The 27659-nt window shown below is 44.2% G+C and overlaps 1 protein-coding gene across 4 annotated transcripts in view; it reads left to right on the top strand.

Moving 5' to 3' along the window:
- The window catches only part of DENND5B (DENN domain containing 5B), a 172849-nt gene that overhangs the window by 127062 nt on the left and 18128 nt on the right, over nucleotides 1-27659 (top strand). For all 4 annotated transcript variants that reach the window (XM_075122638.1, XM_075122640.1, XM_048829453.2 and 1 more), the window contains 6 exons: nucleotides 1935-2087; nucleotides 2591-2669; nucleotides 5326-5407; nucleotides 19799-19927; nucleotides 20905-21026; nucleotides 24178-24323. In XM_075122638.1, coding sequence (XP_074978739.1) covers nucleotides 1935-2087; nucleotides 2591-2669; nucleotides 5326-5407; nucleotides 19799-19927; nucleotides 20905-21026; nucleotides 24178-24323 — 711 coding nt within the window. The remainder of the gene's footprint in view (nucleotides 1-1934; nucleotides 2088-2590; nucleotides 2670-5325; nucleotides 5408-19798; nucleotides 19928-20904; nucleotides 21027-24177; nucleotides 24324-27659) is intronic.

Here is a 27659-nt window from a genome sequence, read left to right as displayed (position 1 = left end):
CACCTGAAGCCAATCAGGGGCTGGCTGAAACTAGTTTAAAAGCCTCCCAGTCAGTCAGGTGGGTGTGCATGGCAGGAGCTGTGGGAGGAAGTTGTGCTGTTGGAGAGGCTGAGTAGTACACACCATATCAGGCACACGGAAGGAGGCCCTGAGGTAAGGGTGAAGTGGAGCTTGAGGAAGTGAGGGCTGTTGTGGGGGACGTAGCCCAGGGAATTGTACATGTCATGTTTCTAAAAGGTCAGCTACCATAGCTGATACTATTAGGGTCCCTGGGCTGGAGCCGGGAGTAGAGGGTGGGCCCGGGCCCCCACCTTTGCCCCCTGTTTAATTGCTGAGACTGGGAGACCACAGAGACTGTGCAAGGAAGGATAACTTCTCACCTCCCTTGCTGGCTTATGATGAAAATGGCTCAGTAGACTGTGACCCTTGTCTCTAGAGAAAGAAGGGTTACGTGGAGGGTCACAGTGAGCCTCTGAGGCTCGCGAAATCCGCCAGGAAACACGGGACCCACGGAGGCAAGGGCAGAGCTTTGTCACAATAGACCATACTTAGTCCTGCCATGAGTGCAGGAAACCAGACTAGATGGCTTCTTGAGGTCCATTCCAGTCCTATGATTCTAATTGTGGAAGAGCTTGGTGACAGAATGGCCTGATATGGTGAATCTGTGGAGATTAACTACACAAACTGGGTATCATCCCACAAATAATATTTGGGTTCACTGTGAAAACAGTAATTCATTGTCCTCAGCCAGTGCAACACTGGGAGGCAGCTTTCAGGGCAAGGCAGCCTAAAATACAATGCCACCCAATGTAATTTTCCCACTATTGCTTCCTCTACTACAGTGGGTTTTACACCTGAGTGATTTTCTTTTATATAATAAAAGCTGGTTGCCTCCCAGACTGCAGACAGAGTGAGACAGGCTATATGGTGTAGAGGCCATAGTTTGGGGGAAACACCTACAGGGCTTGGCTTTGCACTGTGCCATTTGGAGAGCTGAGGGTAGAAGCACAAGGTTGAAAGAGGTGAGCAGGATGGGGAATGTTTCAGTGTTCATCCTTCTTCAGATGAGCACTCTACTACCTAGGAGGGCTAAGAGAAAGACAGGGTAGCATCCCTCTTGCTACCTCTTACTCAAAAGTATCTGTTTGTTCTACTCCCACTCAATTCTTCAAACTTGTTAATTTTACATAAATAAATAATATGTAAATACGTACGTAGATAAATGTTTGACATTTTATTTTTTCGCAATATGTAATTCATACTTGGGCTCTTCCCTCCCATTAGGCTTAGGCCCCTCATAACCTTAAATCCGGCCCTGCTGGTATGCCAGAGATAGTTACCGGGCAGAGGACCCTCTCCCTTGGTATGTCCAGCTGCTAAATTGCATTAAAAGAAATACATTTCTTTTCCAGGCATGTTGTAGCGATTTTATGGCATTGGGAATGGGGGAGAAGAGGTGGTATGCGTGATTGCAAACTGGAAAGAAGGTGTTCATATAAACTCTATTAAAATGTTCACACACTGACAAGGTTTTGGGAGCCTCTACCAAAAAGGAGCAGTCCACAGAGTGTAGTGACCATTGTGTATGCTACCCATGAAGTCCTTGTTTCCAGTATAGAGCACCTCTTCCATGAACAATAGAAAAGCCCTCCTGTGTAGCTGAAGAAACACAATTTGTTGATGTCTAAGTATAATTGTATCAGTCGTAGTTTATGCAGTATCAAATTCCTTATGTTATACATTATATAGAAACTTATCTAAAATTAATATTATTTTGACTATAGACATTTTGTAATCAGAATTGATGTTTCCGTGGCCAGAATTCAAGGGATACTGGATGATTTTAAGCCAGTAGATGCACTCCTGAAAGTTTACTAATCTGTATATTTCACAGCTTGCTGGATATATACTCTGTAAATCTTGCTGTTTTATAGACTAAACGTATGTTGGTAGAGAAGATGGGCCATGAAGCAGTAGAGCTGGGACATGGAGAGGCCAACATAACAGGACTGGAGGAAAATACATTGATTGCTAGTCTTTGTGACCTGTTGGAAAGGATTTGGAGCCATGGTCTACAAGTCAAACAGGTTGGTAACTTGAAACTTGGTCAGGAAAAAGCACATGTACACAATACCATTTTGCACATATTAAAAGTATTTCCTATAATCCATCCCTTTAAACTACTACTTAGCTATATCATTTCTCAATAGACCTGAGGGTATCTAAATGCTTCAAGGCGCAGCTATTCATTTCCTAAACTTTTTGTGAGGCTTTCAAGAGACGCCTTTCCACAAATTGTAATAATAAAATAGTTTTTTCCATCCTCGAGCAGTGAAGGACTGGGGAGGGAACACTGAGGAGAAAAACAATGGATACAGGGAAAGCTTCATGATCACAGGAAATTACTTGTTCTGTGAGGTGGTCCTTTCCTGTTCGGTTGGTTTCTTTGCTCAAGAACAAAGAATTGAAGCAAGAACCCAAAGTTACGTTCTGGATTCACTCAATCACCAGGCTCTAATCCAGTATCTAGCTTTTTAATTTGGCTCCTTTCTCATTTATTTTAAACTTCTCCTATATGTTCTATTTTCAGGGGAAATCTGCTTTGTGGTCCCATTTGCTTCAGTACCAGGAAAGGGAAGAGAAGCAAGAACATATGACAGAGTCCCCAGGTGAGTATTCAGGAGTTTGCTTTCCATATATGGTCTCTAAGATTCAGCAGTAAGCAATCTTGGTTCTGGTTGGCCTAAGGCCGCAGAACTTTGTGGTGGATTTTATTTTGTATTTTCAATGTCCGTGATACTGACATCACACTTGTAATTTGAGTTCTTTCAAATATTTGATCTCTAGACTAAACAGATGGCTTATTTGCATCAAATGATGCCATAACTATTACCATCTTCAGGAAAACGATGGCATGTGTCATTTTGCTTAGTTTCTTCCATTTAAACTCTGACTAAGCTGCAACTAAGGTATGAAAAGTCGGTATGTTTTCTGAAGTGGTTTACAGAAATGTAGGGCTGAAAGGCACCTCAAGAGGTCAAGTGCAGCCCCTTCCTCTGAGGCAGGACCAAGTATACCTAGACCATTTCTGACAATAAGGAGCATTTTGTAAATACTAGACAATATTACGGTGTGCCAGACTTCAGTTGCGTCCAGTTGGATTTATTGAAGACATGAGGCCCAACTTGAGGCTGCAAATCTTCCATCAGTGAGAATGGTCTGTCTTATAGCATTCCTCAAATAAACAGAGATGTACAAATTTTTATTGTTATCTTCTATAAAATATTTAGAAGTCTTTAATGGATTTGTACAAAAAAAGATTTAAGCTGTTGAAACTTCAGTGCAAACATTCAAGATGCTTTCCTTGCATCAATAACCTGCTGGTTACCCATCCTCACTTGAAGATTGAGTGTATTCAGGATACACAAAGGACAGACTTTGCTCTTCTAGGATCATCAGGCTGTGATGAAACTTATTGGCCAAGAACATACCAAGTGTATGACTGAGCTTTTAACGGATAGGAGACAGATTTTGTAGACTATTTCCAGAAATGTAAGTTAGTCTTAGAAAGAGGGATTTTTGTGCATCACTTCTGAGATCTAGGTATATCAGGGCATATAAACAGGAACATTAATCTGGGCTCTCATGTGTAATGGAATTATTTTTTTATAAATTTGGTATTCATGCTTATTAATCTAGATCATCATTCTTCAGACAGCAAGGTTTGAATTCCATGGCATGTGGCCTATACAAGCAATCTCAAGCTTGGAGGGAGTGAAGCGAACACTGCATTCAGTAGTTACATAGAACTGATCCTCGCTCATTGGCCCAGGCTCTCAGTTCATGCCTAGTGGGAATTCCCTTTGGTTCGGCATTCTAAAGCCATTAAACTACTTTAATGTAAAGTAATGCATGATTCTTTTGGTATGGCAGTGAACTCCCCTGCACTGCAGCTGTTGCTCAGCATTGTTTCTGTAAGACTTTCAGCTGAATTAGATGGTCTTCCTGATTTGCCTCCGATTTTGTTTTTTTAATATATCAGATGTCCCTGGGTATTTCCAGTTTAAGCTGATAGCAGTGTTTATGTCAGGAGTTAATTGAGGATTGTGTCTTGGACAGACATAAGGTATTTCACAAAATTCAATGCAGTCATAATGGCATACTTACACCAAATGAGTGTGTATGAATCTTCCCTCTCTCTCACCAATTGGCTAATCAAGGAGAGCGTTTTGGAAAGGATTCAGCACTTTCTCAATGCCCTCATTCAGAGTTCTTGCTGAAATCCCAATAGTAGGATTTGAGAGAACTCAGCATCTCACGGGATCAGGCCCCAAGTATATATCTATGGATAAACTGATGTTTTGAGTCATGACAGCTTTGTAATAAGCATCAGTGACCAGGGACATGTCATCCTGCATTGCAAGCCCCAGAATTAAAATGTGGTCCAACTGGTGGCCCCTGAGATGATTCCATTTGGCCCTAGAACTTGCATGGGGATACCATTTTGTAGAACAAAATAGCATCTTCTGCACAGTGTGACCTTGCACACACTGTGTGCGCAAGATCATGCTGCATGGAGTACACTGTTTTGTGGAATGTCACTAAAAAGGCATGTAAGTGTAGAATTGAATACATAATGGCAAGTCCCCTTAAAACTTTATGTAAGCGAAGAGGGAAACTTCTCTTTTGCATGAGTGAGTGATTCAGTAATCATTAATGAGACATTATATCTTTGTACATTTCTGGCAGATGATTAATTTATGTGTGCCATAGATGATTAGCATAGCTCTTTGAGGTTTGCATTCTCATACCATGTATCTACTAAAATTTCACACATGTGGCTAAGATCTATTAGATTATAGCTATATGGAAACATTTGTTGAGTTCTTAAGGTGTATTAACTAAGTGCATTTCTGTATGAAGGACTGAAAAAAGGCATGCAAGTGTAGAACTGAGTTGTCCATGGTAGACCAGAGCTAGCGGCTCAAACCCTTCATCAGGGTGGGAAGTTTATATCTGTAATCTAAGAAGTAGTTGCATGTCTCATTAATAATGTCACCGCATGCCACTGTCTATGACTAATGGACAGCCACTAAGTAATCTGACTGGCAAGCATAAATTCCAGAGTGCAAAATATGTAATGGCAAAGTCAGATTATAATACTAGAGTGCAGAAATGCTTGACAGTCTCAATATCTAATATGCTAGTTTTACTTCCTCTAAATTTATCAAATGGGTTTCAGATTGAGATTTCAGTAAAAATAGTTTTATCGAGTGTGAAGGCCTTATGGAACAGATTTACTTCTATGTATTTTTTTCTATACAGTTGCTCTTGGCCCGGAAAGAAGGAAATCTGACACAGGAATTACATTACCTACACTGAGAGTCTCACTTATTCATGATATGAGGTACAGTATTTTACTCTTAAAGCATTTATTATGGCTTTCATAAGGAGCATTACACAGAGATTCCCATTAACACAAATGCTTTGGATTTATTCAGGTTGAGCAGAATTCATCGTTCTTCTTCTATGTAAGGACCACATACTCCAATCCATGTGGTTTACCTCTTAATACATTTTATAAAACCTTTAGTTTTGCACGCTGCTTTGATTTACTTCAGCTAAAAAGTCATGAAAAGAAAATTTGTACACAGTATTGGAAATAGTTATTGCTGATATATTTTTTGCTACCTAAAAGTATTTTAATTTTAAGTAGAGTTGCGGAAATACCTGGTACGATATTTTATTTGTTGAAACAGGAAAACCTAAGTTCGCCAAGGAAAAACAGAAAAATTAGAATCCAGATGGACATAAAAATCTGCCAACAATGGCTGAGCTATATTCATTTCTAAATGGATATTTCATCAAAAATTGCTATTCAAATGGTAATAGGACCTTGAAAACATACATCAAGCAAGCACATATTTTAGTGGTTGCTCTCAGTGAAATATTATTCCTGACATGTGGATTTATCTGTAGGTTAGGGTACAGAAAGCTATATAATATCTGCTGTGTTTTTTGAGATGCACCATATAACATTTATAAGACAAATGTTTTATTACAAAATTAATCAGCTGATAGAAAATTACTACTACTGTTGTTTTATATACTGACGGCCCAGAGGAACTTAAATCATGTTAAGTAATTTGGGGGCTTAGATGACTCGGGGATCAGTAATGAGATTTAAGACTTTTCACTGCTAGGTCACTAGTTCAATTTCAATTCAGGTTGGTAGTGACCAAAAGTTGTTACCATCTAATAGCAATTGGTCTCAGTCATCTCCCCTATGAACAAATATTCATATAATCAATAATGCCATTACTACTACTAACTAGCAACCTTGTTAATGTTTTTATGTTCAGAAAGGTCAGTGGATGAATGGGCCACAGAGACTTCTACCATCTCAAATGAGGATGTGCTCCCTCCAGACCAGAGTTCAGGCACACTGACATAGACCATATGGAGGTACAGCTTAGCAGCTTCCATGCTTGCTGTCTACACTGTACCTATTCTGTGACTAAAGGGCTTCAGTCTCCAGGGCTCTCAAGCCATCATCTTTCAAAGATGCAGAATTTACATACCCTGTGTTCATGCACATGTTGGATGTGAACCGTGAACACTTCAACGATAGCTTCAGATCCAGAGAGATCCCCTCTGCAGATGAGACAGTAGTGTTGACTCCATGGCTCATTCAGTCTTTGGCTTCTCTGAAGACACTGTCAACCAAGTTGCTAGTTACTGCCATTTGTGGGGGGGGTTGTGATGTGGCCATCTGTCAGTGGGACAATGATGGAAACTAAATAACTGTGTGTGTGTACAATTGACAAAGCACACGCGTCTTTTTTTACAACTAAACCAGTTTAGCTGCTCTGGGCTTTTTGGTTTATGTGGTGTTTTTTTTTGTTTGTTTGTTTTTTGTTTGTTTTTTTGTTGTTGGTTTTTTTTGAGACACTTGTGTTACTGCATATGTTGGTGACTTTTAATTGCTCAGTGGATTAATTTATTTTTTTCTCTGGAGAGATCAAGAGTCAAAGTAAATTTTATATCCCTAGTAATCAGTAATGTCATCACTTTAACAGGGGATAGTTCTGACCAAATGGATGAATAACCAAGATGACAAAGAGAGAGTTCTTTCTAACAAAAGTAGATCATTCTAACATGACTTATCATTTGTTGCCATGAGGACTCAGTTGCTGCTTGTACATTTTTTTTTTTTTTTTTTAAAGGGATCTCAGGATGGTACTGGGTTGTGAATTTCTACTGGAATCCTACTTTCTGCTCCTGGTGGATTACCACCTCTCCAAATCATTGCTTAGAAGGAAGTAGTAAAAGGTCATTCAATTTAGTTGTTGGACTGTTGGTCTTAAAACTGTCCCTTTTCTTCTGGAAGGCTTGCTGATTGACTGATCTTTGGCAGGTCAGTTGCTCTTCTAAATCATCAACCAGTCAGCAAGTCCTGAAAATTAGCCCAGCAGTGGCTACCACATTTCTTTTGTTACTGAAAGAACTTTAAATCCATGCCACTGGTGTTTGGCTCAAGGATTTGTATAGATTGTACACTTGAAAAACATACAGCCTAGCTAAAATATAAAAAGGCTCAGTAATCAATATCAATGTTAACAAACGCAAACTGTAATAAGTAAAATAGAACATTTGTGGACTTTGCAAATGAAATTGGCAGCAACGGTGGGAATCTGACTAGCTCTTACAACTTATTAAAAATCAGTTTAAAAACGGGGATATATGTACAGCATTGCCCAGCATAAATACTGATTCCCATTATTGTCAGAAAAACACTGAACAAAAGATTTACTATGAAGATATTGGTAATGGCTTCTAACCTACTCAGTAACATTTCAGAAACAAAAGCTACTCTTTCACACTAATTTTGGTTTACTATAAATCAACTGGTGGCAGTGGTACAGCCTATACTCCCCAACTCAGATGAGGTCTTATAGTGGGCTAGGTGCTGTACACACACAGAGAGATACTCCTTCCCCTGCAGAGCTTACAGTCTAAGCAGACAAAAGAAAGGGTGGAAAGGTAAAGAGAAGCGAACTGAGGTGAAGAGACTTGCCCAAGGTATCACAGCAGGGCAGCGGCAGAGCTGGGAAAAGAGACCACAGCTCCTGACTCTCAATCCAGCAGCCTATTCTTTAGAGACCATCCCTACCAGATACTTGGACAATTCTCTATATATCAGGCAAGAATGGTGTATAGGTTTTTTGTAAAGCAAAATACAGTAGAAAATTGCTTTTTGCTTTGTCTCCCTATTATGTTTAAAGCACAACTTTGTGTCAGGGAGGCAGTGGGCACAATATTGGACATATGCAAGAACGATCACCTTGTTCAAAGTGATAGAAAGCAAGGCTGAATCATTGTAAGATGTTTACATAACCTTTCAGAGGAACAGCCGTGTTAGTCTGTATTCGCAAAAAGAAAAGGAGTACTTGTGGCACCTTAGAGACTAACCAATTTATTTGAGCATGAGCTTTCGTGAGCTACAGCTCACTGAAGTGAGCTGTAGCTCACGAAAGCTCATGCTCAAATAAATTGGTTAGTCTCTAAGGTGCCACAAGTACTCCTTTTCTTTTTACATAACCTTATAACTATCAAAACAGGCAATACTTAGGGCACTGCTTAATCTATTTCCTATTAGTAGATTTAGGCCACGTCTACGCTACAGACCTCTATCGGTATGACTACATCGCTCAGTGGTGTGAAAAATCCACACCTGAGTGATGGGAGTTATACTGACCAACCTCCCTGTGTAGACAGAGCTATGTTGATGGCAGAGCTTTTCCTGTCGACATAGCTACTGCCTCTTGGGGAGCTGGATTAACTGTGTCCACGAGAGAAGCTCTCCCATCAGCATAGCAGCGTCTTCACTGAAGTGCTACAACCACGCAGCTCCACCGCTGTATGTGAAGACAAACCCTTCATGCCACATGACACTCAGTAGTACTTCAACAATGATCCATCCTTTTGATGTCACCATAAACCTTTGTGTGTAGTTAAACCGTTAATCCACATCTTCACACCTCCCTTATGGTGGGAGGAAAACATGCTGGAGGGTTATGTACGTTAGATTCAATTTATCATCCAGACTTTAGCTTGTGGTATGACCAGATATATGTGTGAATATTCATGGGGGTACAGAAGTTGAAGGGGGCATTTTGCTTCAATTATTTTTCCCATGGAATAGGAAGTGATCACGTGATTCAAGCAGTGTAGCTAGGACATGCTTTCATTAGTCAACTCTGCCACCGTTTGGAAAACACACATCCTGCGTGCAGCGTTCACCATGCTGCCTCGTTTGCCTGAAATAACCTGCCTAGTCTTGTACAACACGCAGGCTTCCGTTTCAAGTCTCTTGTGCTTCAACTGCTTCCAGTAGTCATTGACTCCTTCCATGTTTGCCAACTTAACAGAGCTACATTTAGACAAACCTATGTCAGCATCCATACTGTGACAGACGTGAACATGACATGTTGATACAAAAACAAGTAACCTTATTACTTTATATGGTGTCGGTCTACCTCCTGTTCAGCGTTCCCATTCCTTTATCGGTCCTCTTATTTCTAGGTGGCGTATCAAGTTGTCTAACTTGGAACACAAACCCCTCTCTACACAGGCACATCTTTTTTTCTTTTGCTTGTAAAGCACCATACGCACCAAATGTACTGTAAATATTCCCTGCCCTCTAACATTACTGCAGAGAAACGAGACCAGGTGAGTGAGGTAATGTCTTCTATTGGACCAACTTCTGTTATTACTTCACCCACCTTGTCCCCAATATCCTGGGACCAATATGGCTACAACAACACTGCATACAAGTAGCGAAACAAGTTAACTATGTGCTGTAGGTAAGATGAAATGTGTTGTTTTGACTAAACTACGTGATCTCATCACTGGAGAGTGTTCTCAATAGTCACCTGGTAATTCATGTTGCTACTGCTGTTTTGCCAGAGAAATGCAGTTAGCTAACACCCGACTACATCTTGCTTTTATATGGACAGGGAAACACTCTGCAAGACGCTTTGGTTTGCTTCTATCTGTAAATTGGTGGCAGCCCTCCAGGAATGCCATCATCGTGTCATCTTTTTATCCTCTTTGCTATTGCACTTTTCTGACACCAGCACTCTGACTGAAGTCACCTGAAACATCAAAAGGTTGGTTTGAACTGGCAGTAAGTCAGAGCAGTCCCTGACACCTCAAATGAAAACGTTCCCTTCGGAGGAACTGCCTGGCACAGTCACCTCAACCTCCAAGCTTCCTTGTCCCCTACAGGCTTTCAAACTTTACTACATGAGTGAGACGCACTGGAGTACAGCAAGACAGTAAATGAAGTCATATGCTCTGTTTTTAAGTGCTACCAGGGTGTCTTTATATTGTTTCATCTCCACTTCAATTTCAAAGTTCCTTAAGTTTCCTTCCTTCCCCCACCCCAAATGTATGAGTATTCATGACGCAAAGCACTGCCGATGCATCTCAATCCAGACCAGGAAAGCCTCTTTTTGTTGTCAGTAGCTGAACCGCTTTAGGAAAAAAAGACTACAATTTATACCAGGCTGTGGGATGTTTAGAGTTACCTCTTGACTGGTTTTCAACTAGAGCTATTGCACACCACATTACAACAGATGAACACCATGCAGTCATTTGCTTGCCTGTTGTCCTATGAGGTCAGTTTATACCACTGTACCAGAACCAGACAGCTATGATTTACAGAAGGAGAATAAATTAAGGTTTAGGTACATATCTATTTGAATTTTCTCTTCAGAAAAGAATATATTCTATTTAGTGTTTCATATTAGAGGCAATTTTAAAGTGAGCACTAAAAAAAAGAGATTCTGTGCTATGATCTTCTCATCTCAAAGGACTTTAAATAACAGCAGTGTGCGCCTCAACATGCTGTGGAGGAATAATGTGGGCATCCTATTTCTCAAGGACTTCTGATTACATGCCCAGTTATTTGCGTTGGAAGTCCTAACTGCTAGCTGTCCGTCTGATCCAAAGAAGGGGTTTGCTTCACAAAGTGCTTACTAGTGCCAGAAGAGGGCAGGGACTCAACTGATACAAGTCGGAGTGTTAAAAGAGGGAAGCCGTGGATGTGGTAATAAAGGACAAAAACTTATATGTAACTGTGGTCTACTCTTGCAGACAGGCGGGAGTTATAATTAATCAAACAGTAAAAACATTTCGACTTGGTCTATGCTAGCAGCTTATGTTGGTATAAATACATTGGTCAGGGCTAGAAAATCCTGAGCAATGCAGTCAGGTTGGTATAACTCCAGCTGTAGACAGTGGTAGGTTGACGGGCTCCTCCAGTCAACATAGCTACCACCTCTTGAGGGAGATGGAGTACCTACGTGGATGAGAGAAGCCATTCCCCTCGGTGTAGGTAGCGTTTTCACTAAGCAGCCTCTGCAGTATTCTATGTTTAGACAGGCCCTTAGTCTTGTCCCTCTTTAGAACTGTTCACATTTCATAACATGACGTGTTGGGAAATTTTCTTAAAAAATGTTTTTAAAGTGTTTCAGCTTATTGGGTTTTGCAGTCACGTGGCATTGTTATTTTTTGTTTGTTTTTGTTGCAGCACTTTGTAGGCCGCAGCCCTATTATGCTAGACACTGTACATACATAACACAGTCCCTTCCCTGAAGAGCTTACAATGCGGATTTGGGGGTGGGGCTGCAGGGGCAGAATACAAAATAATAATGAAACTATACTAGTCAGCGTAGTCAGCAGCAGTTCAGAAAACTGATGAAGTTGTGCTGCGAGTATTTTGTAGAGCACATGGGACCTTCAAGGGTGTTACGTGAGTTAGAAAGCCGGTGTTAAAGCTCACTCCAGTCTTGGCCCTGGTCTACACTAGGACTTTAGATCGAATTTAGCAGCGTTAAATCGATTTAAACCTGCACCCGTCCACACAATGAAGCCCTTTATTTCGACTTAAAGGGCTCTTAAAATCGATTTCCTTACTCCACCCCGACAAGTGGATTAGCGCTTAAATCGACGTTGCCGGCTCGAATTTGGGGTACTGTGGACACAATTCGATGGTATTGGCCTCCGGGAGCTATCCCAGAGTGCTCCATTCTGACCGCTCTGGACAGCGCTCTCAACTCAGATGCACTGGCCAGGTAGACAGGAAAAGAACCGCGAACTTTTGAATCTCATTTCCTGTTTGGCCAGCGTGGCAAGCTGCAGGTGACCATGCAGAGCTCATCAGCAGAGGTGACCATGATGGAGTCCCAGAATCGCAAAAGAGCTCCAGCATGGACTGAACGGGAGGTACGGGATCTGATCGCTGTTTGGGGAGAGGAATCCGTGCTATCAGAACTCCGTTCCAGTTTTCGAAATGCCAAAACCTTTCTGAAAATCTCCCAGGGCATGAAGGACAGAGGCCATAACAGGGACCCGAAGCAGTGCCGCGTGAAACTGAAGGAGCTGAGGCAAGCCTACCAGAAAACCAGAGAGGCGAACGGCCGCTCTGGGTCAGAGCCCCAAACATGCCGCTTCTATGATGAGCTGCATGCCATTTTAGGGGGTTCAGCCACCACTACCCCAGCCGTGTTGTTTGACTCCTTCAATGGAGATGGAGGCAATACAGAAGTAGGTTTTGGGGACGAAGAAGATGATGAGGAGGAGGTTGTAGATAGCTCACAGCAAGCAAGCGGAGAAACCGGTTTTCCCGACAGCCAGGAACTGTTTCTCACCCTAGACCTGGAGCCAGTACCCCCCGAACCCACCCAAGGCTGCCTCCTGGACTCAGCAGGCGGAGAAGGGACCTCTGGTGAGTGTACCTTTTAAAATGCTATACATGGTTTAAAAGCAAGCATGTGAAAGGATTACTTTGCCCTGGCATTTGCGGTTCTGCCTTTGCAAAAGGTTTCTGGGGAGGGCAGCCTTATTTCGTCCTTCATGGTAGGACACTTTACCACTCCAGGCCAGCAACACGTACTGGGGAATCACTGTAGAACAAAGCATTGCAGTGTATGTTTGCTGGCATTCAACCAAAATCCGTTCACGCGGTGGGAGGAGGCAAAATGCGACCTTGTAACGAAAGCACATGTGCTATGTATGTAATGTTAACTTTCAAGGTTTACCCTGAAAGAGTGTAGCCACTGTTTTATAAAATGTGTCTTTTTAAATACCGCTGTCCCTTTTTTTTTCTCCACCAGCTGCATGTGTTTCAATGATCACAGGATCTTCTCCTTCCCAGAGGCTAGTGAAGCTTAGAAAGAAAAAAAAACGCACTCGCGATGAAATGTTCTCCGAGCTCATGCTGTCCTCCCACACTGACAGAGCACAGACGAATGCGTGGAGGCAAATAATGTCAGAGTGCAGGAAAGCACAAAATGACCGGGAGGAGAGGTGGAGGGCTGAAGAGAGTAAGTGGCGGGCTGAAGAGAGTAAGTGGCGGGCTGAAGAGAGGGCTGAAGCTCAAAGGTGGCGGCAGCGTGATGAGAGGAGGCAGGATTCAATGCTGAGGCTGCTGCAGGACCAAACCAGTATGCTCCAGTGTATGGTTGAGCTGCAGCAAAGGCAGCTGGAGCACAGACTGCCACTGCAGCCCCTCTGTAACCAACCGCCCTCCTCCCCAAGTTCCATAGCCTCCACACCCAGACGCCCAAGAACACGGTGGGGAGGCCTCCGGCCAACCAGCCACTCCCCCACAGAGGATTGCCCAAAAAAAAGAAGGCTGTCATTCAATAAATTTTAAAGTTGTAAACTTTTAAAGTGCTGTGCTTAAAGTGCTGTGTGGCATTTTCCTTCCCTCCTCCACCACCCCTCCTGGGATACCTTGGTAGTCATCCCCCTATTTGTGTGATGAATGAATAACGAATGCATGACTGTGAAGCAGCAATGACTTTATTGGCTCTGCAAGCAATGATTAAAGGGAGGAGGGGAGGGTGGTTAGCTTACAGGGAAGCAGAGTGAACCAAGGGGCGGGGGGGTTCATCAAGGAGAAACAAACAGAACTTTTACACCGTAGCCTGGCCAGTCATGAAACTGTTTTTCAAAGCTTCTCTGATGCGTACCGCGCCCTCCTGTGCTCTTCTAACCGCCCTGGTGTCTGGCTGCGCGTAACCAGCAGCCAGGCGATTTGCCTCAACCTCCCACCCCGCCATAAACGTCTCCCCCTTACTCTCACAGATATTGTGGAGCACACAGCAAGCAGTAATAACAGTGGGAATATTGGTTTCGCTGAGGTCTAAGCGAGTCAATAAACTGCGCCAGCGCGCCTTTAAACGTCCAAATGCACATTCTACCACCATTCTGCACTTGCTCAGCCTGTAGTTGAACAGCTCCTGACTACTGTCCAGGCTGCCTGTGTACGGCTTCATGAGCCATGGCATTAAGGGGTAGGCTGGGTCCCCAAGGATAACTATAGGCATTTCAACATCCCCAACAGTTATTTTCTGGTCTGGGAATAAAGTCCCTTCCTGCAGCTTTTGAAACAGACCAGAGTTCCTGAAGATGCGAGCATCATGCACCTTTCCCGGCCATCCCACGTTGATGTTGGTGAAACGTCCCTTGTGATCCACCAGAGCTTGCAGCACTATTGAAAAGTACCCCTTGCGGTTTATGTACTCGGCGGCTTGGTGCTCCGGTGCCAAGATAGGGATATGGGTTCCGTCTATAGCCCCACCACAGTTAGGGAATCCCATTGCAGCAAAGCCATCCACTATGACCTGCACATTTCCCAGGGTCACTACCCTTGATATCAGCAGATCTTTGATTGCGTGGGCTACTTGCATCACAGCAGCCCCCACAGTAGATTTGCCCACTCCAAATTGATTCCCAACTGACCGGTAGCTGTCTGGCGTTGCAAGTTTCCACAGGGCTATCGCCACTCGCTTCTCAACTGTGAGGGCTGCTCTCATCTTGGTATTCATGCGCTTCAGGACAGGGGAAAGCAAGTCACAAAGTTCCATGAAAGTGCCCTTACGCATGCGAAAGTTTCGTAGCCACTGGGAATCGTCCCAGACCTGCAACACTATGCGGTCCCACCAGTCTGTGCTTGTTTCCCGAGCCCAGAATCGGCGTTCCACAGCATGAACCTGCCCCATTAGCACCATGATGCATGCATTGGCAGGGCCCATGCTTTCAGAGAAATCTGTGTCCATGTCCTGATCACTCACGGGACCGCGCTGACGTCGCCTCCTCGCCCGGTATCGCGTTGCCATGTTCTGGTGCTGCATATACTGCTGAATAATGCGTGTGGTGGTTAATGTGCTCCTAATTGCCAAAGTGAGCTGAGCGGGCTCCATGCTTGCCGTGGTATGGCGTCCGCACAGAAAAAAGGCGCGGAACGATTGTCTGCCGTTGCTCTGACGGAGGGAGGGGCGACTGACGACACGGCTTACAGGGTTGGCTTCAGGGAGCTAAAATCAACAAAGGGGGTGCCTGTACATCAAGGAGTATTTCAGGCAGGACTGCACGGAGGGTTCCAATAAGAAATGGTGCACCTAAGTTATCGTTGTTATTGGAACAAGGAGGTTAGCCTGGCCTCTGATTGATACATGGCTAGATTTACCTCGCTGCACCTTCTCTGTGAGTGACTGCAGTGTGACCTAGAGGAATGAGTCCCCTAGACAGGGGAGGAGGCAAATGAGTACAAAACAAATCTGGTCTATTTCTTGTTTTGACCCACTCCATCTATCTTTTACATCTTTGGCTGGCAGCAGACGGTGCAGAAGGACTGCATGCCATCCACATCTCATGGCTGCTTGGCAGAAGATGGTACAGTACGCCTGCTAGCCATCCCCATCTCTTGCCTGCCTGGCAGAAGATGGTGCAATACGACTGCTAGCAATCCTCATCTCTTGCCTGCCTGGCAGAAGATGGTACAGTACGACTGCTAGCAGTCCGTATCGCCTGCCTGCTCACCATAAGACAGTTCAATAGGACTGACTGCAGGACTAAAGAGAATGACCTGGTCAAGTCACTCCAAATTTAGTCCCTGCGCCCATGTCTGCCCAGGCGCTCCCAGCCGACGCGGCCAGGAGCACCTCGGACACGATGAGGACGACTACCAGTCGTATTGCACCGTCTGCTGCCAGAAGGCAAGGGGTTGCTGCTACTGTGCAGCAAAGCCGTACCGCGTCTGCCAGCACCCAGGAGACATAGGGTGACGGTTACCTGAGCGGGCTCCATGCTTGCTGTGGTATGGCGTCTGCACAGGTAACTCAGGAAAAAAGGCGCGAAATGATTGTCTGCCCTTGCTTTCACGGAGGGAGGGAGGGAACGGGGGCCTGACGACACGTACCCAGAACCACCCGCGACAATGTTTTAGCCCCATCAGAGCGCTCCATTGTGACTGCTCTGGACAGCACTCTCAGATGCCCGATTGTTTGCCATTGCTCTGACGCTGGGAGGGGCGCTTACAGGGTTGGCTTCAGGGAGCTAAAATCAACAAAGGGGGTGGCTTTACATCAAGGAGTATTTCAGGCAGGACTTCACAGAGGGTTCCAATAAGAAATGGTGCACCTAAGTTATTGTCCTTATTGGAGCAAGAAGGTTAGCCTGGCCTCTGATTGATACATGGCTAGATTTACCTCGCTGCACCTTGACTGCAGTGTGATCTAGAAGAATGAGTCCCCTAGACAGGGGAGGGGGGGGAAGCAAATGAGTACAAAACAAATCTGGTCTATTTCTTGTTTTGACCCACTCCATCTATCTTTTACATCTTTGGCTGGCAGCAGACGGACTGCATGCCATCCACATCTCATGACTGCTCGGCAGAAGATGGTACAGCACGACTGCTAGCAGTCCGTATCGCCTGCCCGCTCACCATAAGACGGTTCAATAGGACTGACTGCAGGACTAAAGAGAATGACCTGGTCAAGTCACTCCAAATTTAGTCCCTGTGCCCATGTCTGCCCAGGCGCTCCTGATCGACCTCACAGAGGCGACCAGGAGCACCTCAGACATGACGATGACGGCTACCAGTCGTACTGTACCGTCTGCTGCCACAAGGCAAGGGGTTGCTGCTACTGTGTAGCAATGCCGTACCGCGTCTGCCAGCACCCAGGAGACATAGGGTGACGGTTACCTGAGCGGGCTCCATGCTTGCCATGGTATGGCGTCTGCACAGGTAACTCAGGAAAAAAGGCGCGAAATGATTGTCTGCCCTTGCTTTCACGGGGGGAGGGAGGGAACGGGAGGCTGACGATATGTACCCAGAACCACCCGCGACAATGTTTTAGCCCCATCAGGCATTGGGATCTCAACCCAGAATTTCAATGGGCAGCGGAGACTGCGGGAACTGTGGGATAGCTACCCACAGTGCAACGCTCCGGAAGTCGACGCTTGCCTCGGTACTGTGGAAGCGCTCCGCCGAGTTAATGCACTTAATGCACTTAGAGCATTTACTGTGGGGACACACACACTCGAATTTATAAAACCGATTTCTAAAAAACCGACTTCTATAAATTCGACCTTATTCCGTAGTGTAGACATACCCTTGGTGGATGAAGCTTAGAGACTTACACAAAGGGATGGAGCATTGTGAATTGTCTGTGTACTTAACATGCAAACTGAGTGAAAATTAACCAGTTTGCAGCCACTTTTTCCATGCACTGAAAACCATTATTCGTTTTTCCTAGTTGTAGCGTTTTTTTTTTAAAAAGGCTACATCTGCCATGGCAGTCGTTTTCTATTCTAAAGCTACATGTATCGTAAGATTTGCAGCCTCTAGTATTCTTTCTAAGTTGGACCATGGGAAGTTTTAAAAAAACTGTTCAGAATAGCTCTGCTTTCTTCCAAATGGACATGTGGAAAACCTACTGGGCTTGATTATAATTTACACAAGGCCCTTTTTATACTTCTCTGGAAGTGTGAAGGGGCATTAGTGTAAATACCTGGGGGGAAACTAGCATTTTACATACCAACTGCACTGGTGAAAGCTACTTTTGTTGGAGGACTCTGTTATAACCCAATAGTCTCCTGACAAGGTTAACACAGGTAGGCCTAACAGTGTAGGTAAGTCCAAGTCATGCGTTCAGTGCTCCTGGAACACGTCAAATCTCTGTTGGCTTTGTCTATTGTAGGCCTCTTCCTTAAATATCCAAACATTGCTACCGCCAGTGATAGTTACAATGTGGAATGTCAGTGGCAACTGGCATTTTAACCACTGTTCATTCATCTAGACCTGCTTTTAGACTATATCATAGTTTAGGAGTCAGAGTAGCAGCTGTGTTAGTCTGTGTTTCCAAAAGAAAAGGAGTACTTGTGGCACCTTAGAGACTAACAAATTTATCTGAGCATAAGCTTTCGTGAGCTACAGCTCACTTCATCGGATGCGTGCAGTGGAAAATACAGTGGGGAGATTTTATATACACAGAGAACATGAAACAATGGGTGTTACCATACACACTGTAACGAGAGTGATCACTTAAGGTGAGGTATTACCAGCGGGGTCGGGGGGGGGAACCTTTTGTAGTGATAATCAAGGTGGGCCATTTCCAGCAGTTGACAAGAATGTCTGAGGAACAGTGGGGGGTAGAGGGGAGAAATAAACATGGGGAAATACTTTTACTTTGTGAAATGACCCATCCACTCCCAGTCTCTATTCAAGCCTAAGTTAATTGTATCCAGTTTGCAAATTAATTCCAATTCAGCAGTCTCTCATTGGAGTCTGTTTTTGAAGTTTTTTTGTTGAAGAATTGCAACTTTTAGGTCTGTAATCGAGTGACCAAAGAGATTGAAGTGTTCTCCAACTGGTTTTTGAATGTTATAATTCTTGACATCTGATGTGTGTCCATTTATTCTTTTACGTAGAGACTGTCCAGTTTGACCAATGTACATGGCAGAGGGGCATTGCTGGCACATGATGGCATATATCACATTGGTAGATGTGCAGGTGAACGAGCCTCTGATAGTGTGGCTGATGTGATTCGGCCCTATGATGGTGTCCCCTGAATAGATATGTGGACACAGTTGGCAACGGGCTTTGTTGCAGGGATAGGTTCCTGGGTTAGTGGTTCTGTTGTGTGGTATGTGGTTGCTGATGAGTATTTGCTTCAGGTTGGGGGGCTGTCTGTAAGCAAGGACTGGTCTGTCTCCCAAGATCTGTGAGAGTGATGGGTCATCCTTCAGGATAGGTTGTAGATCCTTGATGATGTGTTGGAGAGGTTTTAGTTGGGGGCTGACGGTGATGGCTAGTGGCGTTCTGTTATTTTCTTTGTTGGGTAGCTTTTGAGGCATACCGTATTCGTTTATGCTGTCAAGGGAGCTGCTGTTGCGTAACTGGGTTTCCCAACGTGACTGTATTTCTTTTTTGAAGTGTATTATTACCTTAATCTCTATGCTATAGATTAGTGGTAGCCAGTGTTCAAACACAAACATAATTCAAACTTTTTTTTTTCTAGCAAGGTGCTAACTGCGTTCGTCTGCTCAACACAGAGAGTGTCAATGCACAGTATAAACCATTCTAAATGACTTTGCAAAACTGCTCTATACACTTTCTAATAGGTTTTTAAACTATTTTAACAAGGTTTGGCCCTGTCTCTGCTAGCTTTCAAAGACCATTTTAAAAACAGCTTTTTTTAATATTTTTTGACAGTTGTGTGAACTCTGTATTACTAGACTTCTCTAATTTGGGGTGGGGGTGGGAAATGTGTTTTTGCATATCTTGCAAGCAGTTTTAATTTCTAGGGATATTTTCAAATTTAAATTCAAGTTCTGCAACAGATAGGATGCTGCCATTTTAAATTATCAGGATTTTGTGATTTTTTTTCTCTCTCCTTCTTCCTCCTCCTCCACCCCCCCCCCCCCCCCCCCCCGGTTTCAGGCATATTCAGAACATGAATGAGATAAAGACCGATGTGGGTCGAGCCCGAGCATGGATAAGGTTGTCTCTTGAAAAGAAGCTTTTGTCTCAGCACCTAAAGCAGCTTCTCTCTAACCAAGCACTTGCAAAGTAAGAATAACTTACTGTTCTTAAGCTTAATTATCACAATATCCTGATTAGGGTTCTAAGGTTGCCCTGTGAACTAAGCCTTATGAAAAGCTATCTGCCTCTGCAGCTGGTCTGGGCTGGAGCTAGCTAGTACCAATCAGAGAAAGGGTGTTTCCTACATGGGTCTTGGACAGACTACTTCTTGACACCCTCTATCAACACCCTGTCAATTTTTGGGTTGCTGAGGACCAAATACCTCCCAAAGCTAGAAGATTGAAGGGGAGCCACCCAGCACCACTTGTGGACCCTGAGCAGAGAACCCCAATCAGAGTACAGAGTGGGAAGAAGGTTAGGACATCACATACTTCCCACTCCACAAAAGAGAAGGTCTGAGGAAAGCCTGAAGGATGAGAGGCTCAGATGGAGTGCCTGTACCTTTTGAATAGCATTAGTTCATATCCATTGATGTTAGCAGACTTAGCTAAGACCTCAGCTCACCTTAGCCCAGTTGGTCTTGGTTGGAAACAAATTATCCCAGTGCATTTACAAATGCTGATATGTTAGACTTCACACACATATCAACTTACAGCCAGTGGTTGAACAAGTTTGAAATAGGAGGGGAAGAACTCTGGGTCCCAGCTGCAAAGAGGGTGGAATCCCCTCTGCCCCCACTCCCCTTTATTAACCCTTCATACTGTGTATATACAATATGTATAAAAATTGGAATTGGTGCATATCACCATTGGGAGTACCTGCCTTTGTATAGGAGTTTTACTGGTATTAAACACGTAGGGTTAGGGATTTAGCTGGTGTAAATCAACATAGCTGCACTGACTTCAATAGATTTCGGCCAGTTTACACCAGTGGCACATCTGGCCCAAAATACTTTCTATATATGTAGGTTAGCCCTTAGTTTGGTGTTCTGGGGGTTCACAGACCTTTTAATGTTGGTTTAGTGTCTGTTTTTAAAGAGACAGCAATATTTTTGTTTCTCACAGGAAACTTTATAAGCGTTATGCTTTCCTACGCTGTGAAGAAGAACGAGAGCAGTTCCTCTATCACCTTCTTTCGCTCAATGCTGTGGATTACTTCTGCTTCACAAGCGTCTTCACCACAATCAGTGAGTTGGAGACTCAAACTTTGTCCTGAATGAAAAATAGTCACTGTCATGGTGACAGAGGAGTGATGCTGAGAACACTTTGATGAATGATCAGTGTAGCTGGGCTCTTCCCAAGAAGCCTGCAGTCATGGGTACTGAGATCAGCACCTCTGGGTGTTGCTCTGGGTAACCAGCTAAGTGTAAGATCATGTGTGAGTGCTTTGGATAACAGAATGGGATAGTAGAGGAGAGTAGCATTCAGATAATATTATAGCACCTAAGTGTCCTAGTACCATTTCCATATCTCAGTTATGTAGCCCTTCATCTATTTTTACCCAGAAAAGTCCTCCACATCTCAAGGCTCCCCCATATTTCTCCACTATGTGTACACCATCCTTGTAGCCTCTGAGAAACAGATAGGACTCCTTGGGGCCTGTTAACAGCACGCTTTGCAGGATGAGGCACTTTGTGTCTGGGTGTGTACACTATGTATTGTTGCCCCTTTTGACCCAAGCAGCTAATGAAGTTTGGGGCTTTGGGAATGTTCCACTTGGAAGTAGAAATTGGGGATAATCAGGTATTTCTTCAGTTCAGTTTTGGTTATTTATGAGGAGCGTTCAAAGTTGTGTCTCTGAATGAAGAAGGAGCCAAGAACAGAAGGAACCATTTCTTAGCTTACAGCCCCCAAGCCTCTGTAGCCAACGCCAGACCCAAAAGTTCTCTCTAGCTTTTTGCAGGGTCACACTGTACTTAAAGGCTCCTGCTTGGCTTTTCTTGCCAGTTTTCTTCTGCTTCTCCCTCTGATTTTTTGTCTGTCACCTTGGTTTCTGTGTGCACTCACTCACTCGAACACACCTATCACAAAGCAATACTCAGCCCCAAAACTCCTGGGTGGGTTCACACACACCTTTTGTCTTAGGTGGGGCTTAAGCATAGGTGCTGAGTTTTATTTTTCCCTGGGGGTGCTCAGTCCCCACTGTGCCCCCTCCCTGAAACCCCAGCCCATCTCCGCCCCTTCCCTGAGTCCCGGCCCTCACCTCGCCTCTTCCCACTTGCGCTCGGCCCCCTCCCCCAAGACCCTGCCCTCACTCCAACCTGTGCCCTGAGGCCTTGCCCGCCTGCCACTCGCTGCTCTCAGTCCTCCTCCAAGTGCCTCCCCCAGTCACCAAACAGCTGATCGGCAGCAGCTGCTGATCAGCTGTGGCTGGTGGGTGCCGAGTACTGTTTTTTTTTTTTTTTCCATGGGTGCCCTGGAGTACCCACGGAATCGGCGCCTGTGGGCTTATATTTATAGTTATGTTAACTGAAGGGTGAGTTCACACCTGTCAGCCACATGGACTTTTAACCCACCAAGCTGTTTCAACATTTTCATTGACACGGACTGCATGTGCACTTGTGCAGCACCTCTGCAGGCCACCTACAGAATTTTATGTGCAAGGTCACTCCATGTGGTGGAAGCCATTTTGTAGAACGTGTCTGCTTTGGGGGCCCAATGGAATTGTCCCTTTGGCTGCCAGTGGGACCAGTAGCCTTCCCATTCTCTTTCCTTATCCCTCCCCACATGACTGAAAGGCTTGTTTCCCTCTTTTTCCTCCTCCTCTCCTATATACTTGAGGAGTGACAGTGGGCCAAAACCTAGACATGAACTTGTTTTCCCCTCCCTAACAGTGGGGAGTTCTACTATTAGGTTGCTGTGTTGACATCGGTCTCTTTATTTTCACATCTTTATTTCTTTAGGAGGTGAAGTAAAGTGAACCTTTACCGAGTCATCAAAGTTTGGGCTCATCTTTTAACTTTTCCTCCTCTTAAGCTTTCATTAGGGAAATGAGTAATTACAAAAGAGCACAGTGTCCATGGAGATTTTACTGTATCTTGTTTTCTGGGCCATCAGTGTTGGCAACTTACTCTTCTGGGACGCAAGAGTGAATTTGTGGCATTGTGTGTACAATATTGAGATGATGCACGCACCAGTAAAAAGGGATGATTTCCTTAATCAAAGGAAATGGCAGGTTTGCAAAACCCTAGGAAAGCAACTCTTGCAGTACAAACAAGTGTGATTCCACACTGTCCACTGCGAGTTGGGATGGGCGGCCAGCCCTGTTTTTCTCACTCAACTATGCATTAAGCATCAAGGCCTACTGAGATTCCCATAGATTTTAAGTGGTGCTGAGAGAAGAGTGTCCACTGAGAACGTGCTTCATAATATTTCCACTCAGCCAGAGGATGAAGCCTCCAAATCTGTGTCTTCAGTCTGACAACCCTGTATTAGCAGCATTGCCAGTATTCTGATACATAGGGGTATAATGATGTATTCAAATTATAATGTTCCACTTTTAAAATGGAGATGGGATGAAGCAGGCATTTTCTGAAGTTCTTTATTGCTTTGAACTCGTTTTACTGCAAGGTGAATGCTCCTTGTTTTCATTGTGGTACAACAGCAACACCTGGTGGCTATTCAGATTAATCTCAAGTACATTGTTTATGCACAAGTAAGGGAATACCTTGCCATCTCATTCTCTGACTTTAAATGTGGGAGACGATCTCAGTTTTATACTGGGGTCTATTTTCATAGTTTCTGACTTACTGGTTTAAGCATCATGTTTGGCGCATATACCCACTGGAAAATGTTGGCAGGTTTTCATTTGAGTATATTAACTCCAAATGTTGCAAGAGAACAGCAGAAAAAACTAAAGGACATTGTTTAAATTTGAAGGGCAGAATGCTCCTGGTCTCTTCAGTGTGCAGATCTATGAGAGCATTTTGTTTGCAATGGCAGAGATTTAAGAAACTGGTACTTGAGGCTGCTCTTACAGACAAGTAGTAATTGGTTCCTGGGTTGAAACCGCCCAAAAGCTGCTGTGCAGATCAGCTTCATTTTAACATAATTATTCTTTTTCTATCTATAAGTGAGTTGTCTAGACTTGGAATGGTTTCATGACCTCTTCCTTTTATGATCAGAGTATCTGTTTTCATAGTTGGTGCAAATACTGCATGCTGGATATTTTTATAGAATTGTCTCATTTACCTTCGGTATTGAGAAGGATTTTTACTTGTAATGCTACCGAGATACAGCACAAGAGCGAAGTCCTAATTGTACTATATTGTGTAAACCACATTTTAAAAAATGCAGTTGTTGTGATTCTGGGTTTTGTTTTGTTTCTTCTCCTTTTAGTGATTCCATATAGGACTGTGATAATCCCTATCAAAAAACTAAGCAATGCAATCACCACATCGAACCCATGGATTTGTGTTTCAGGAGAACTAGGAGATACAGGAGTAATGCAGATACCTAAAAATCTTCTAGAAATGACATTTGAGGTGAGTGCGTGCTCTTCTTTTTTCAGTACTCAATATTGAGCACTACAACCAAGAAACATTTATTTTGCTAGTTTTTTTTTGTACAGAGCACAACTCTTTTTTTTAAATAGCGTCTGAGTGTCCAAGGTCACTGTGTAGATTTTAAATAAAAAGCAGAAAACTAGTGCTTGTAAAGTTACTGTCCTCACTGATGGACAGAACATGTCACTCTCCTGTCAGAACTTTTTCACTGGCTTTCACTTACCCACCGTGTCTAATTTATACTTCTTGTCCTCATCTGAACTCACCTCAACCTACACCCCTCATCAGATTTCTTACTGTTCCCTGCTTTCCCTTTGCTCTGCCAATGACAACAGCCTCGCTATGCCACTCCTACCCCCTCTTCCATCTTCGAGTTGCCTCCCTGCTGCCCCAAATCTATTTGAGTTCCCTGTGCTGGACACTCAAAAGGCTGCTGTGGGGAATCAAAATGCTGAATCCCACATGTCCTTAGCCTGCTGGGGCAGGGCAAAGTTTAGGCAATGTGCATGGTAGGGGGCTTCTAGGCATGCACTTCAGTCGTACATCTTGTCTGACAATCCTCTTGGCAGTGGGGACTCCGCAGACCAGTTGCCTAGATCCTGAAATTAGTGCCATCTCCCCAGGCCTAACAGCAGCTCTTGTATGTTCCCCAGAATCTCACCAAAGGTGGATGTCTGCTAGTTTACCTTTTCAGGGGGTACACAACAGTGAAAGCTACCAGAGAGAGAGAGACAGTATGCACAGGATTCTAAAACATCATTGCTCTTCTTGTGTTATTAAATGAAACACACATCTATACAAAATAATACACCCCTATATACATTTCTCTGCCTCTGGTTCCTCACCACTCTGGAGAGTTCTTTTGGACTTGGGCAGAGTCATCGGGGTATCTAGAATCCTTCCCCTGGGGTTCATGAGTCTTTCCAGCCCAGCTGGCTTTCCCTGACCATGGTTAGGGTGCGGTTAAACCAACCCCCCTGCTAAGAAAGTCTGCCCATCTCTTCCACACTCCTGCCAAAGCTTCCTGTCCCTCCAAAAGCCTTCCCTCTTTTGCCTTCTGAGAGTCCTTTTTAAATTCTTGCTTTGTCACCTCTGTCCCTTTGTTCTGTTTGGGGATTTTCCACACTCTCCACTTCCCCTTTCTTGAAGACAAGTTGGAGAAAGCAGCTTCTCCCAGCTCCAGCCAACTTCCTTAGCGTGCCCATTAAATTCAGAGCACAGTCATTACACTTAATGACTCTTCATTGCCCCTGGTCTGGTAAGAAGGTGCTGCAGCCCAAGTCAGCAAGCTGAGGATTCCACAGCCACCTTAGGGTACTTCTACATTGCAGCTGGAGGAGTTGCAGTTCCGGTAGGTCTGGCACAAGTGGCAGCTTGGGCTAACCGCCCAAGTACAATCCCTTCTGATACCCTAGGTGTGTACTCAGGCGGCTAGCCCATGCCGCTGCCGCTTGTAGCATACGGACTCGCTCAAAGCCAGTGTGGGTACATCTCCCCGAGCTGGAAATTACATCTCCAGGTACAGTGCAGACATACCCATAGAAACAGTCCGAGATCCAGCAATTTCATAACTTCATAGCATCAGACATAATTAATACCTTGATTTCATCAATTGACAATTATGGACTGATAAAAACATTGCATTTGGTACCAAAGTGAAAATTTATCATACCAGCCTACTAGCATTATTACTCCATGTTCTGGAATCAGCTGCATTGAATTAAAGCAGAGGTCAGCAACCTTTGAGAAATGGCGTGCCAAGTCTTCATTAATTTAAAGTTTGGCGTGTCAATAATACATTTTACATTTACAGCGGCCGGGACCCGGGGCCGGCAGCGGCCGGGACCCGGGGCCGGCAGCGGCCGGGACCCGGGGCCGGCAGCGGCCGGGACCCGGGGCCGGCAGCGGCCGGGACCCGGGGCCGGCAGCGGCCGGGACCCGGGGCCGGCAGCGGCCGGGACCCGGGGCCGGCAGCGGCCGGGACCCGGGGCCGGCAGCGGCCCAGGGTTCCGTTCATCTAGGCCAAAAATCAGCTCACGTGCCGCCGGTTGCCGACCCCTGAATTAAACGTCAGAAGGCTGGAGGCAATAGAAATGGAAGATTGCAAGTGTGAAGTGGAATGATTTTAAGACCAATCCTTTTTAAAAGAGAGTAGAATGTGAAATGAGGGTACTGGATTGGTTCCAGCAACAAGATTTATGATGATGGGGACACTGCAAAAGACAAACAAATGATAGGATGCCAAAGAAAATAATGCAACCACAATCAAGGTCGGTCTGACCTTGAGGCCAACCACTGATTAAATACTGAGGGCTTGTCTACAATTACCGGGGATTGATGAACGGCGATCGATGCTTCAGTAGACCCACTAAACTGACAGCAGATTGCTCTCCTGTTGACTCCTGTCCTCTACTGGATCAAGAACAATAGCGGAAATCGCATAGCGTGAACCCTGTGGTAAGTAGATCTAAGCTACGTCGATCTGAGTTACGCTATTCATGTAATTCAAATTGCATAGCTTAGATCAAATTTCACCTGTAGTGTTGATAAGGCCTGAGAGAACCTACATGGGGACATGACCAGACTAGACTTAATGGAGGAACAGGCCCTTGACAGGAATGAATGGTGATGTAGTACATTGCCCTGTGATGGCAAAGATGCTCTGGAATGAAAGAGACACTGATCATCCCTCCTTAAATGGAGTGATTTCCCAGTATGCCAGACCTTTTATCCCTCATCACTACAATCCTTTCTAAAGACACCACCTCTTCTGCAGTGCTCACACATGCTTGTCCGCATCAGCTATAAAACATTAGGGTGAATAATGTATTTAACGGGGTAAGTCTTTGTTGACATCTAAGGCACTGTTCCAAAGAACACTTGTTCATGTGAGTAGTCCCATTGAGTTCAATGGGATTACTTGGGTGTAAAGCTACTCATGTATAAATGTTTGCAGGATTGGGACCTTAGATTGTAACATCTTTTGGAGAGGGACCTGCCCTTTATATGTTGTTTAGCATCTAACAACATGGTGCCTGGTCTTCACTGGGGCCACTGGTCATTACTGTAATGTAAATATTAAATAACATTGCTCTGGACTTTGCATTGTCATTTTCTACTTGTCTGTCTTTTGTGGTCATAAGCTTCTCAGGGTGGGTACTTTGTCTTATGAAGGACAGAGCACATTGGTATTTAATAATAATTGATGATAATGACTAGTTTCCTGCCACAGAATGATTCCTTATTCAAAATTACAAGATATTTTTGAGAAGCTGAACATACTGAAAACAAATTTCATAAATAAAAGCAGCTTTC

The sequence above is a fragment of the Caretta caretta genome, chromosome 1 (genome assembly GCF_965140235.1).
Source record: "Caretta caretta isolate rCarCar2 chromosome 1, rCarCar1.hap1, whole genome shotgun sequence".
Lineage (NCBI taxonomy): Eukaryota > Metazoa > Chordata > Testudines > Cheloniidae > Caretta > Caretta caretta.
This window is presented reverse-complemented; position numbering and strand designations above follow the sequence as displayed.